A 14,825-nucleotide genomic window follows, 5' to 3' on the forward strand; every position below is an offset into this window, starting at 1 on the left:
GACACAACATCGTATTCCGTAGAGCTTAGGGAATCGCGGAAACTCGCGTCGGTGTGGCCGACCGTGGAACGGATATTCCGCAACGTGTGGATATCGCGGGAACAAAATCACAAAATAAAATAACTGGGGAGCGACGACGCGTGTATAATCGGAAACTATTTCACCGTTCCGCGGTGTCATTTCGCTCAGTCCGCGATTACATAGCGACAGTAATACGAGCGGCGTATATATCCAGCGACAGTAGTAATCGGTATCGCTATCGCGGCGCGACGTCGAGTCTCGGCCTCTTGTCGACCGGGAGTTACGTATCGAATAAAACGTCGCTCGCGTTGAAAGGAGGATCAATTTAACGATCCGCGCCAGTTCTGTTAGAAAGGGAGCGCAAGGGAGCGAAAGAAGAGCCCCTTTATGCGGCGGTTTACGCGCCTTTATCTTTATGATTACGTTCGCGTAAAATCGGGGTTTAATATAAAGCCGGCCGGGGACTTCTTATAGAAAGGCAATCTTATACCGCGTACTCTCGTGTCGCATCTATCTTGGAAGGCTGCAGCAAAAGGAACGCGAAAGGAGCGTGAAAAGAGGGAAGAGAGGTGGCCTGTATAGCCGAAAGAGCCCGAATACATCAACTTAAATACCTCGAGCATAACTCGGACTCTGAGGAGTGTCTCGACTAATATGACTTCCTTGAGGAGTTTCAACGTTCTCTCAGTTTTTGCCAATACGAGCAAAACGCCTTCATTCCTTCTTCAATCGATTAATTGCAGCGACTGCTTTCGCACACTCGAAATTTACAGTTTGCCATAAATTTTCAACAGATATTTTTTTTTAATTCTTGATCAATTAATATTGGCCACATATTGCGGTCAGTAAAAAAAAAAAGAGTAAAAATTTAATATTTCTTACTAATCACTATTCTAATGCATCAAGCGAGTAATGCATGCGGAGTTTCAACGAAAAGACTTCGTTTAAGATGCGCCATTCAACGACTTCGAGGCAGGACAAATGTGATTGACTTACGAGTTTTCGGATCCGGTGATTTTCCGGGCAGTCATGAATGCGATTCGACTTTCCGAGAGGAATAAAAGCACAACGGGAGGAAACGCACAAATCACCGAGTATCTAGAACGGAGAATCGCGAGCATTCATAACGCAACGAAGGTACAGTTCGCGCCACTTACAGAACGACGATAACTTTGTCACCCGGGAGCCTCGTGGCGGTTTTGCATTATTCGTATTGGCGCGTATCCGTCGGCTGCAATAAATATCACATCAGATTGCCAGCACTTCGAAGACTGCTGCTCGAACATTAAAACATTCAATTCCGTTGAACGCATTCAAATTCATAATCGAGATTCTATCTTAAAATAATAGAGAAACGCAATGGAAAATATGCACCAAATTAGATAAAATAATGACATTATATTTTTAATATCGCCAAGTAATTCTCAGTATCAATTAGATAAATAACTTTACTAACATTTTCTAAATTAAACTTCCCTTAATCGTAATTTAAAAGTATTTTATACGAGTAATTAATATTTAATTTTCTAACATTTTATTTCATATAAAAAAGCTTATATAAAATTAATTAAACGTAATGACATAGAAATAAATTCACATAAAAATAATTAAAACTGGTACTTTTCAAGTGGTTTTTAAAGTAGTAGGTCATTATGAAATTAATTACCAGACGCACGTCGGCGAAAACGTTATTCAAATTAAGGACTATCTCTCTTCCCTATCCGATTTGCAAATGTTTCTCCATTTATGTTTCTCCGCGTCTGACTTGAATGCTCCAACGTCGCCGTAAATAAGCCAGATAGTTTATCCGGCACGGCATAACTCAGAACGTTCTAAGCACTCGCCGCAGACAGTTGAAAAAACGTGTTGCTTATATACTGTGTCCGAGGCGCAATAAGAGCCCGTAATGCTTGACGCTGTAATTCCACCGTTAAATGGGCGGCCGACGTCCGGCATCGTGAAAGCACGACGGGTCGATCGATCGCACGGCCGGCTTGATCGGCATCCGTTATTGCGCGTACGATGAAAAAAAATCAGGTCCCTTGGGCTCTCCCTTTCACGGCGACTCATTATGAATATCAATCAATCTGCGCCATTCGATCCGTTCGCTATCATCATGTTGCCGTGAAAGTAATCCCGAATGCGGGAGTCGAAAGTTAAGGAAAAGCGATAAATTTTAATAACTTTTAGCTTAGAGCTCCTTAAGTAAATAAAAGTATCTCAGCACACTTTAGAAATACGATTAAAAACTTGAATCAAAAAGAGAGTTGTGAAATATTTATCAAATAACAAAATTATCTAAATGTTAAATAATATAAAGTTGTTGCAAATATAAAACAAATTGGAAGTAACATCGTACAAACCTAATATCAGAATAATAGATTTACTAATTTAATTGTTTACCAACATTTCTTCCGTTAACTCTTATTAACAGTACGATGAATTATCGTTTTTTTTAGTGCACGACCGCGTGACAGTTAATAATATAGATTTAACTACCAATAAAAAGCAACATTACAATTCTACCGCGGCTCATTCTCGTCCAATTCTCTAGTGGCTAAAAAGAGAACGAGAGAAACAAACGGAAGATAAAAGTAAGAGGGCTTAAGAAGTGGGGGATGCTGTGAATGCAGCAAAGAGGAGCGACTTTATCTTTAACTCTCGATACGCGGAACGAATCGACAGCGAACGGTTCTTCATTTTCTCCTCTTTCGGCTTTTGTGCCGTCACGCTATACGGTTTCGTTAATTAGAACCGCCACGCTACCGAAACTCGCCTCCTGAATTCTCTTTACCTCTTTTTTCCCTCCAATAAAAGGGGGGACAATAGTTTCCCGGGTTTCCCCATTGTCTCCCTCTTATCAACGAATGACGAAGATGCTGCTTTGAGAAAGTCTGAGCAACGCGTAATAGAGATTAATCATTCCCGTTTATACACCACCTTTTCATTTTTTGCTATCTTCATCCGTCTAACAATAAGAGGTAAAACTGACGGACATTACTCTCATTGTTCTGACAAAACGAGCGATGGACCATCATCGGAGTTACGGCCGATAGGGAGGAGGGCTACACATGTGCGGAATAGAGGGACATTATTGCCGGTTGAGCTTAACAAGGATTCCCGGCCCGGGTTCTCTTGTGCACGAGTAATATCATTAAGTGGTATCGCGGGTCTATTATTTCCACGGTTAAACGCGATGCTCGTGCTACGTTTTCAGCGAGTTTCAGCTGCGCTCCCCGCGCGAGATGTGCCTCCACTCTCGTGGCGAGGAAGACATTATTTCGAGGCAGGGCTTATTTGCTTCCTCAAACTCCGACAGCTTGGATGTATATGACGATAAAGTTTATATAACGCGGGTAAAACGTATCGAAGTTTGATTACTCGGATCACGGAGAAACGGCTCGGAGTTACATGTCAAAATCCGTGTCTGTCGTCAAGTAACTTTCGGCATTTAACGGAACACTCGATGTACGTTGTAGAGAGCATTTACCTATTATTAGACACCGCTCTTCAGGGCTATATATATCCTTATGTGCCTTATGTTCATATGGTTCATACAATCAGGGAAGTAGAACAGAATGCGAGTGCAATTACGATTAGCGCCACGCTAATTATCTTCTAATTGCGTAATTACGGTCGAGTGTTATCTGTTTTCAAACTGAAATAAATTAACCTATTATCGAAAAGGTACTTGCCGGATAAGGAACCCGTGGCGTGGCAAGAGTATTAGTAAATGCACTCTGCAATCCTTAGCTGCTTTTTTATGCGTGAAAGAATTCACTATTCAAGTTTAATGCGGACAATAATAGCTAATAATGGACCGCGCGCTGCATTTCTTAATTATATATAGTGCACATAAATATTTTACAAATTTGAAAACTCCTTCTTTTTTCACTTTGATTATTTTATTTGCTCGTAAAATTTAATTGGTCCTACAATTATGTACATATCGAGAAAGCTACATAAAATCTTCATGTTTCAACGCAGACCAAATAGACGCGACGTAAAGTTTTACGCGTGTAACACAAATCAATCACCGCCAAGCATATGAAGTAGCAAAACAAAAAGATCAGCGCGCAAAAGATTAGCGGGAAATTGTCACGAACTCGATTACAATTTGCTCGTCCTCCCGTTGCGTTTCCCCGTTAATCGAGTGCAATCCTTGCGGTAATACGCGCGAAAATCGATAACCGTGTATAACCGGTCCGAGCTCCACAATGTGGTTCTCTCTGACCGCACGCGAAAGATCTTGCGTCTCGGGTGGAAAGTAAAGTCGACAGTTTGCCCGGGAGCTTATTATGCACTCACGGCCAATAATAAGCTGTGTGTCAAATGCAACGTGTACCAACGTAGCGCAAGGCCGATGCCTGCCTGTATCGCGTCGCGCAGCAGCACACATCCGGACAACTGCATGCCGGTCGCGAAACGCGCGAATCCTACGACGTTACACGAGACGGGCAATACCGGCGCCGATAAAGTTCTGACCGCTTTTATACGGTTACAGAACGAGGTTAAGATAGGATCGACGACTGTTACCCGCCATTGTCTTTGCATACTCGCGCTTTGAAACGATTTTCGTGCACTTGTTATCGCGCGCGCCCGTCGCGTCGACGCCACGAACAGCGGGCGCGCAACAGCATCGATGGTAAATGTTCACTTCGTGTTGTAATTAGTACTAAACGCGGCGTGTAGTATACGTTCAGTTTGCACGAAAAATATTTACCTTTAAATATATTGTTTCAAATAGCGCGCTAATAACGAATAATAATTGAAAAATAAAAAACACTATGTTTTACGTTTATATTAAAGAACAACGCGTAAACTATATTAGAAACTAAGCTGTCGCACATATCATAAAGGAATAATTATCTATCTTGCAAAACAACTTTTGAACGTTAATTTGAAACGAAATTCTAAAAATGATCATAAAATGTATATCCAAGTATTGTTTGCAACTAAATGAATAATTGAACATTTTAAAACCTGTCAAGTCTGTTTAAATTATTTTTGGAACTTTATATAACATTCGTGATATATATTGTACATCAATTTTATATGTATTGATATACACTTTTTCAAATGGGTAATTTTTATTATCATACGTATATCACCTGGTATATCGACGGGAAAAAAAGTACAGTCGGCCTCATCGTCACGGAAAAAAGGGATGGCTGGCGTCGTAAAATTCTTGGCGGAAAACATGATGTATAGCGTGCGAAATGTGCTTATTTGAAAAACCTTCCTTACCGTCGTAATTTGCGGCTGTACATAAAACGTCAAGGGAGCTACGTCTAATTAATACGTGATGTGGAACAAATGTTTACAGTATAATGAAGTCGGTAACGTGGCAGACAAGCCTGGTTAGCGCAGATTAGAATTTATCGTGTAATGCTGAAATATGATGTTACGCTATACAGTCCGGCGAGTAAAATAACAGAAACATAAACAGCTATTAATCGAGATAAAAACAAACCAAGTCGCGCAATAACTTTTCGAATAAAATGAAACGTTATTAATGACATCTGGAAAAATTGTTAAAAATATTGTTGTTTATGATTATTCTGTTAATTTTTAACGGGAAAATATTTTTATCTCAAGCAATATTTGCCTCGCTAATTAATACGTCAAAAATGGATTAATTAAGACTGGCAGAAGAGTACGATATCATTTTATTTCATTACTATTTAATTGATATCGTATTTTATCATATAAGAATGATGTTTTTATCACTTCATGTGACATAAGCATATTTGATTTAACTTATTTAAAAAATACAAACACAAAAATAATTATTGATTAAACATAAAACATTCAGGCAGTTCTTAAGTCAATCCACATTAAAAACCTAATATGGAAGTTACATAAATAAGCTATTTTATGTTTCGAAAATAAAATACATCTTACGAAATCACATTACTCAAAATGAATTACGCGGCACTTATCTGTTTAAAGACGCGTCGATTTGATTAAAATGACTAGTAAATTTTCCGAAGGGAATAAAGTTCTCAAACTGCAGCTAGAATAATGGCTAATATTAAAATGATACTGTCAACAGAGCAAAATGGATTCGATTATTCCTAACGAGTTGAAATCACGACGCGCGACGTTTCCGCTACGTCGGCCGTCGAATGGAAAACGAACCTTATGCGTTTGTTCCTGTTCAACCGCGACATTGACAAGCACGCATTCATTAACATGCGACAGCCTGGCCGATGATACTCGCGTCTATCTGGTCACGTAGATTCAACTATTCGACGTGTCCGACCGTACGTCGGACGTTCACTCCGCTACTTTCTCTTAACATGTGATTAATTCATTATTAAACTAACGAGTTGAACTCTCGTGCATAATGTAAGGGGCCGATACAAGATACCCGAAGTTTCTACATCTACATTTCCAATTTCTGCATTTAATGAAGATATTTTCATCAAAACATCCTTTAATTTTAATTGGACTGACTGCTCGCTCTTCTTCTGACAAACTAATTAATTAATGTCATTTCATTCTATGGTAACATGAGCATTCCTTTCATTTTCGTACTTGAAGTTTCTCTCCATCCCCCCCCCCCCCAAATTACTTCTCAGCTATTACTTATTCATAATATTTACTGTCATACGTATTTATATATCACCACAGCTATAAACGTTTGGCTGCTTTTGTCTTATTTAAGTTTCCAATCAGGTATTCTTTCGCTAAGCACGTACTAATACGTTTCGTAGTTCCGTTGCGTAGTAGTCTGAATAAAATACATTTATCAAAGATTGAACACGCGTAGGCACGTAAAAGCGTATTCATTGCATTAATGGAGTTCGAAGAACTCACGCTCCACTGATTTATTTAACTTTTATTTTTCAGATCTTTAAATTTACATGAAATTCAAATCTATTTGTTCAAAACTCCACTTTAATGTTTAAAATTGCTTTTACTTTAATGCATAACATAGCTTATGCAATCAAAGTGTCATGTTTGAATTGATAACACTTCCTAAGCGCTAATAAATTAAAGAAATAATTTTTGTATAAAGAATCAAATATCTTTTATCAGATGACAGAGGAATTTGGTACGTTTTACATAAAAACTGTCCACTCTCAACTCTCTCTTTCAGCTTCATACCATCTACTATCCTAAACGCGAAATCCGAGATTAATTCAATGGTGCTGAAATGGTGCAAAATTTCCAAATTAAATCGCGCAAATTCGGTAATCAAAAGGTGACAAGGAGATATTCGACCGGTGAGATTTAATAGACAGGCGTCATATGATGCGTCAAAAATTGCGCGTGAAGTAATGCCTGGTATTCCGAAGTTCAAAACCGATGGGATTTAGAGGATGAAAAGAGAGATCTGTGGAACGGAACGGCAAGAGCTTCGTTTGCATCATGCGGCGCTGTCGGAATAATGCAGATCCATTAAAGGCTGGCATTTGTTTGCCTGTAAAATTATGCATTTAGCGGGTCAAGCGCAAAATGTCGTGTCTTGGAGGCACGCCGAGGAATTAGCCATGGCAATTGCACGGGTTAACGAAATAAGTACCGCTTGACCTCCCTTTCTCTCTCTCCTTGTTCGTGGTTATCGTCGACAAAATTTGTCTGTAAAACAAATCTGTCAACGAATGTATAATTATAGCAATTGTAACAATTTAATTATAATTCGCTTTGAAAATTATATTAGCGTGGATAAATTAAGGCTTTTAAATTTCCATTGATAAATTTGAAAAAATAATCAAAATCGGCGTTTACGGCAGAAAGCTATAACCTCTGTTTCGGAAAAGTGATTTTGCCAGAAACAAGTGCACTTCAAAATTAATAAAAATGACAAATAAAGGAAAATTAAATTATTATTTAAATATAATTTTGAAAAGACCGTTATTATTGATGTATTTGTGAGTTGCATAAGTTTCGGAAATATATTTATTTTGATTTAGTGGACTGAATTACCGTCACCTAAATTACCATTTCTGCATATAAATGGTTTAATCATTTAACGCTTAGGTAGCAATCAGTATTGTTTAACATAATGGAGTTCGAAATACATGTATGTAAATCATAATTTGGGTTAATTCGGGTATCGTGAACGCACTTCTCGTACTGACCACAGGGCACATTACCAACTGACATTTACAGTTGCAATCAATTGTATGTATAGTGTTAAAACGTTCCCTTCACTGTGGATATTTTACTTAGCACCAAAATTAACCCATTTGTTACTAGCGTACTCTAATTGAGCGTAAACTCTTGTTTTATTAAAGAGAGCTATTTCAAGTAACACCGATAGTTGAATATTTTATCATTCAACCTACATATTCCATAAATCTATTCTTGACATTTCCGTTCCAAGTTCCAAGATCGTAAACTATTTTAATTAACATTATAAATTTAAAATATATATCCAAAATAAAAGTTAAATTAAGATATTTCTCGCGCGCTGGTAAGCACTCGATAATACTTCCAAAAATAAAAAACAAAATTATGTCGGATCTCACAATAAGTTATATGAATAAAAACATTCAAATAATTATATGTATTATATGTATAATTATATGTTAATAATATATGTTAATTAACATTAGCAATAGAGAATGACACAAATATTGATTTTTTAAAATAAGAATATGAAGAAAAAGCAGAAATACATTTGGAATAAATAATCTTTAATATTGCAACTCTTGGAAAATATAGAAGCGATGTGACCAACTACCAAAATCGATTATCCTTACTTTTTTAGTTAATTTTAAAACTCATCGATTAAAAATATATTCTGAAATAAAAACTAAATTAAGATATTATTTTTCACGCGACAGATAGATCGCTCGATAAAAAAAATTGATAAAAAATATATATTTATAGAAAACGTATTTCTAAAATGCTATGATGGACAATGGGCTAATTCATAATATAGTCGGATGCTCCACTATCCAGTTTATATCGTTCAAAACTTTAAATAAATAAAAGCGAAAATGTTTCTGAGTTTCGCTTATATAACCGATTAATTTGTAATCACTTGATACCGCTACAGCCAGGTTGTTGTCTGCGTTCGTTACGCGCGAGAATACGCTCGCCGCTCCACAGATTTCGGATATGAGGGCTATTTGTAAGTGGATGAGAGTTACGGTAATTCCATCGCCGAGTTTGGAATCGATGCGGGCGAGAGTTAAGTATTTAAGACGCTGTTAAAGTTTCACGGACTTTCCCGTGGACTTGCTGCCCAGGCTCTTTTGAAGTGGGCAGCTGCAAGGGGCTCTGCTATATATAAAACACGATCAGGACACTAGTCAGATACGCTTGGAAAATTCTTCTAAATATTTGATCGCGCCCGAGCCAGTCTAGATTTTACAGGCCGCACAATAATCCTCACGGTGTACGCTCTCAACTAACTCAATTCCCCTCTTTCCCTCCTTGTACTCTAATAACTCGACGAAAATTAAGCTTATTATTGTTATCCCTGCTCTCAATCCGCGCACTACTGACTTCCCTTGCGCGCGCGTAGGATTAAATTTGTCTAACTTCGGCCGAGAGCCGCATATTCTTTCCGTCTAAGCAAAATAATTGACGTTGACTTAATAAATTAAGAGAAAGTACAGCAGAATGCTTGCCTGTCAGCAAATTGAGAGGTAAATAATATTTTGAAATAATTTAGATATTTCTTTTAGAAGTACTCGTTACGCTGTTCCCTATTGATTCAATATTATAATGAGTTTTTCATGCTAATAATCATACAATAATAATTTATTATCATGATATATTATTAAAAATTATCTTAAGAGACTCTACATTAGCAACTATATTGAATTGTGATGTCAGCTATATTGAATTTTGATGTGGTAACGAAATTTTTTCGCTACCACATTAAAATAACTTTTTTGACATTCCACAACTCGCATGTGAAGCAATAAACTCATAAATTATTAAACATTTTTGGTTTCAAAATAGATAAATAACTATCATAATTAATTAACTGTTACGAAATCTATATTACTGGAAACGTAGAACTTGGGGGGAGAGAGAGAGAGAGAGAGAGAGAGAGAGAGAAAAAAGAGAGTAAAAATCTATCAAGTCTATTCTTTTAATTCTATGCAAAAAAATTAAGTTATTTCAAGGATTGCCGCAATAAAATATTTATGAGCTCTGAAATATGCATGACTTCTTGTTTGTGATGTTAATAATAAAAAATAAATGTAATCGATTTAAAACCTTATGGCGTAGTGAAGTTTGTTTTTCGCATTAAATTGACGCAATAATGCACGCAATATTGCGTTTTATTCTGATATTATTATTTTATGGCATTATACGCGCGCGCGTACATCACATAGCTGTCATATATAATACAGCAAAAATTGAATTTATTTAATTAATATTGATACATGTAATCTAATTTTTAAATGTCTCTTTTATACCTCCAATAAAATAGTAGATTAAAAAATAAAATTAATCAAAAAGTGCTTCCCAATTATCTCTGCGATTATTATTCCACGATTAGCATAGCAATTACCTAGCAATGTCTTAAATTAAAAAATTTCTCTTTGCTCTCTTAAAAAAAAAATTAATCTTTATAGCTCAAATCTATATCATTCTCAGCATTTTGCACATGCAATATCTATTGATTTTTTAATACTTTCATATACATACTTCATATACATACTTTGATATAAAGTATCGTCAACTGAGAAGTAATACTGACGAAAATGGAAAGTTTATACAAGATGTATTGCAACGAATTTAGATATTATAAACGCCGAATATAAACGAGCCGCACAAGCGGATCCCCTCTTTCCCACAGTTTATAGCAGCCTTTGGCTAACGTACTACAACAGTCATCCTCAGTCATCTCGCGCAGAACGTTCGCAACGGAAGGCGGTCGGAAATTAGAGAAATCAATTGATCGTGACTGAAATTGTTGGTGCATAGTAATTGACATTTTATTATTATCTCGCGACTCTCCGCACAAATGTATCCTCTTGTGAGAAATAATTACTGCACGGAACAATTATTTATTTCTCGACAATTAAATTATGTGAAACAGTGTTTAATAATAATAATAATGTTAGTTAATTACAAATCAATAAAGGACTCAGTTGAATTCGAAAAAGTTCTGTATTGCTGTGTTAACACGTTTACGTTTGAATTACGGAACGTTTTTAATTGCGGCGCGATAACCCCCACAGGATTATGATAATATATTTACGCGCTACGGCTAAAGCCATGAATTTTATTTACCCGATAAGAGAATACTTATGAAACATTAACAAATTGAAAACGTATTTTAATGATCTTTCGCAAATATACGCAAATATATGCGTGCACATAAAACCCAAATTTTTATTTTACTTTTCTTGAATTTTAAAAATCATTATTCACGTCTGATAATTGATACATTAACAGAATAATGATATGTTATGCTTACATTACCGATTTATCGGTATGCAATATTTTATCGGCAAAGTGGAAAAGTATAGACAAGCATTGCTGGTACAACCCGAAGCGACTTTTCAACTGTACAAATCCGCGGCAGTTGTTTCGAGAACGAAAAAAGTATTACGACTACAGCAGACTAACAGGACCGGTAGGGGCATAAAAAAACAAGAAACAAGCTTTCGCACCAACCGAAAACCGTAAAATGCACCGTAAAGCGCGTTACTGCGGGCCATTTAGAAAGATCGATCGATCCCGTGAACACTTTCAGAATGATCGATGCATCGTCCCAGTATGCCGGTTCCTTTTTCCAAAATAGAAGACTGAAATCGTTGCCTGTGCAGAGATAAATCACCGATTTTCTCCAACAGTGTGTATTGAAAAATACGAGAATCATAAATTGTAGTAATCTCGCTAGTGTACAAAGTTTTCGGAAGCGCTGCATTATTTGATTCCGCGCATATATTTAAAAATCATCTTTTTATATCCGTCTCAGACTCGGATATCGACTAATGTTATAAGGTTTGAGTGTAATAATCGATTCTTCATTAAAAAGCTAGACGTCGCGAGTCAAGAATCGTGAAATCTCTCAATTGCAATCTGATATGCAATTTACTTTGCTTATCCCGATACGATAAATCGATAATATTCTTCCTACTGAGAACCCTCTTAATATAAAAATACAGTAATTAAAATACTCCATTTCTTTATATCGTATTTATATATTTTTTTTAAATCTGATAGTTTATAATAAAAGTGCTTTAATGGGAACTTGCAAATAGTGTTCCTTACAAGAGGAAGAAAGGAAGAAGCAAAAACGAAACTCGTGAAACAAGACAATGAACCTTATATGTCGTACGATAGTCTATTATTTCCTGGTTATTTATTTAAAGGGCCTACTACAATCTTTGAAGCTATATTCCGGCCATCCTCCGGATCTTGTAAAATGCTCTGCTGACTTTGCCGTAAGTATATCTCTTTTTTTTACTACACAATTCTCAATACATAAGAGAAATATATAGAAGATATATTATAATCTCTAATATATGAAATAATAAAAAGAAATGTTTATTCAGAGATGTAATTATTATATCTCATCACAATTTGGAAGCTGAATTGAAACAAATATCATATTACTGGTCAAACAAATGAATATAATGAAATAATTTTGGAGGAATTTATATAAGTATAATTATTCCTATCCGTTTGCATATTTAATATATGGTTTACATTTATGTCATCTAACAATTTTTAATTATTCTCTACAACATATCTCTGTAATATATTATTTTATATTTTATTTTATGAAAATACGGTGCACTATATTCCTCATATTTTTATTCACTTAACAATGAAATATTTATAAATATAATTATTAAATTTTAAAAAACAACTTCAAAATTAATTAAAAAATTAAATTATCTTCTCTATTTGCCGATCTGAAAAGTTCGTTTAAATCCTAAAAATTCGATTTCCCAATTGTTTTGTAATTTTAATTCAAAAGCAGTTAGTGCCTCGATATTTTTATGCTGTAGGAAAAGTCTATTTCAAACTAGTTCAAGAATTCGTGGATGAAAAGTACTATAAATATTCTGAGACACCATGTCTTTCCTTAAAATGTAATAAAATATAAAATATTGTAATATTGCACATTATAAAAAAACACAAATTTGCCAATTATACTGGTCGCAACAAAAATCTATTAGCAAATAAAGGTTCATACGATATTTGATATCGGTAAGGATGCGCGCAACGCTACTTTGTCGCTCGATTATGTCCGTGATTACCGTGGAGGATATCCTCGACAATTTTCTGGCTCCTCCATAGCTCACCTGTGCTGCTACGTGGGGTCGGCGAGTACCCCTTGCGGGCAGCAATGTGCCGCGAACGGATCGCGGTGAGTCAGCAACGATAAATCGAGCGATTTATGAAGCGGCACGGCCAACGACCATTCTCGAGGAATAATGTCGGGATCGATCTACGACATTGAGGCGGATCGTCAGAATTTTCAGACGCCCATCAGCCTTGTTAATTGTCTCAGATAAGAATCGAAGAGTTCTGCAGAACACAATGATTAAATCGATTCTCGATCGTAACATTGAATTATTTAGAACACAAGGCGTTAAAAAATTCTTTTAAAACGTCTGGAAAAATATTTTAAATACGTAATCCTGCAATTGCATTTAAATTTGCTAAGTAAAGCGATTTACAAATCAAATACTTTACAAAAATTTATGATTGTAATTTTTGTATCTCTATTAATAATTCTAATTAATTTATTCTACATATTATTAAATATAATGTTCACATATAGCGTGCTTCAGAAGATTAATTATTACTCGTCAAAATATCAATTATCAAATTATAAAGTAAAATGTCCTTTAAGCACTAAATTTTTTAAATATATATTTTCTCTAAATTAAAATTATTTTAAAATTTAAAATAAGCTATATCATCATTAAGCTCGAGAGTTTTAAAATATTCATAATACTTTATATAATGTCAATTATAGTACATTATCTTTGATATAGTACATTTCCTTGATAAAATATATTGTAAAGAATTCAAAATCACAGTTGTTTTTATCACATAGATTTACCAAAGTGTTCAGCAAAGCCCGTATACATTAATTATCCGCAGTATCTCTCACAATTTCCTTGATAACTTTTATCGGAGAAGGCTAATTTAATCGATCACGCAAAAAGCTGTACGGCTAATTAGTGTCACACTTTTTACACCCATTTTACGATCTAGATACGCTGTGGCCATTAACGGTATTACGAGATCACATCACAGCTCGTTACGATAAATTACTGTACCATTACACGAGAATGTGATTTGTAAATAATACTTTAACGAGAGAAATTATCAAGAAGGAGTAATCTATTGATTGTCCGTCTGATATGATAGAATGTTGCATTCAACGATAGCTACAAATTACGAAATATATTCAAAGACTATACATACGAATTTCTCATACAAATCCTGTAAGTTAATTTAAAATCATTTATTTTAATAAAAATTCGATTCTAAGTTATTTTTTTAACTAATATTAAATATCGTAGTAATTGCATTACATAAACATTATATTCAAGTAAAAAAACCTTTAAAATAAAATGTTAATTAAGAATTTATTATCTCTATTTATATTTATGAAAGTTAATTCGCGAAAGACCGTTTAATTTTAATCTCTTGCTTAACTTAAAACGGAAGTTTTTCTGGACCTATGAGAACTTTTTTCTCACTTCGTATTCTTAACGCAATGTAGAAGTTTATACATACAGTTTTTTCTTTTAGCACCATGCATATAAACAGCTTTTCCTACAAATTATATTAAAACGGCTATGTTATTCCGTTGAGAAAATTTCTCCCAGTTGTTATGTAATTTTCTTAGAAAT

At 35.2% G+C, this 14,825-nt stretch overlaps 2 protein-coding genes across 14 annotated transcripts in view; one reads left to right on the plus strand and one right to left on the minus strand.

Moving 5' to 3' along the window:
• LOC105676895 (uncharacterized) overlaps positions 1-14,825 on the minus strand; it is a 300,604-nt gene that overhangs the window by 243,838 nt on the left and 41,941 nt on the right. The window lies entirely within an intron of this gene.
• The window catches only part of Mp (Multiplexin), a 225,276-nt gene that overhangs the window by 171,387 nt on the left and 39,064 nt on the right, over positions 1-14,825 (plus strand). For 6 of the 7 annotated variants that reach the window (XM_012371315.2, XM_012371312.2, XM_012371309.2 and 3 more), the window contains exon 5: positions 12,321-12,392. The exons of the other annotated variant lie outside the window; for it this stretch is intronic. In XM_012371315.2, coding sequence (XP_012226738.1) covers positions 12,321-12,392 — 72 coding nt within the window. The remainder of the gene's footprint in view (positions 1-12,320; positions 12,393-14,825) is intronic. 7 annotated transcript variants of the gene reach the window in all.

This window comes from Linepithema humile, chromosome 6 (genome assembly GCF_040581485.1).
Source record: "Linepithema humile isolate Giens D197 chromosome 6, Lhum_UNIL_v1.0, whole genome shotgun sequence".
NCBI classification, from domain to species: domain Eukaryota; kingdom Metazoa; phylum Arthropoda; class Insecta; order Hymenoptera; family Formicidae; genus Linepithema; species Linepithema humile.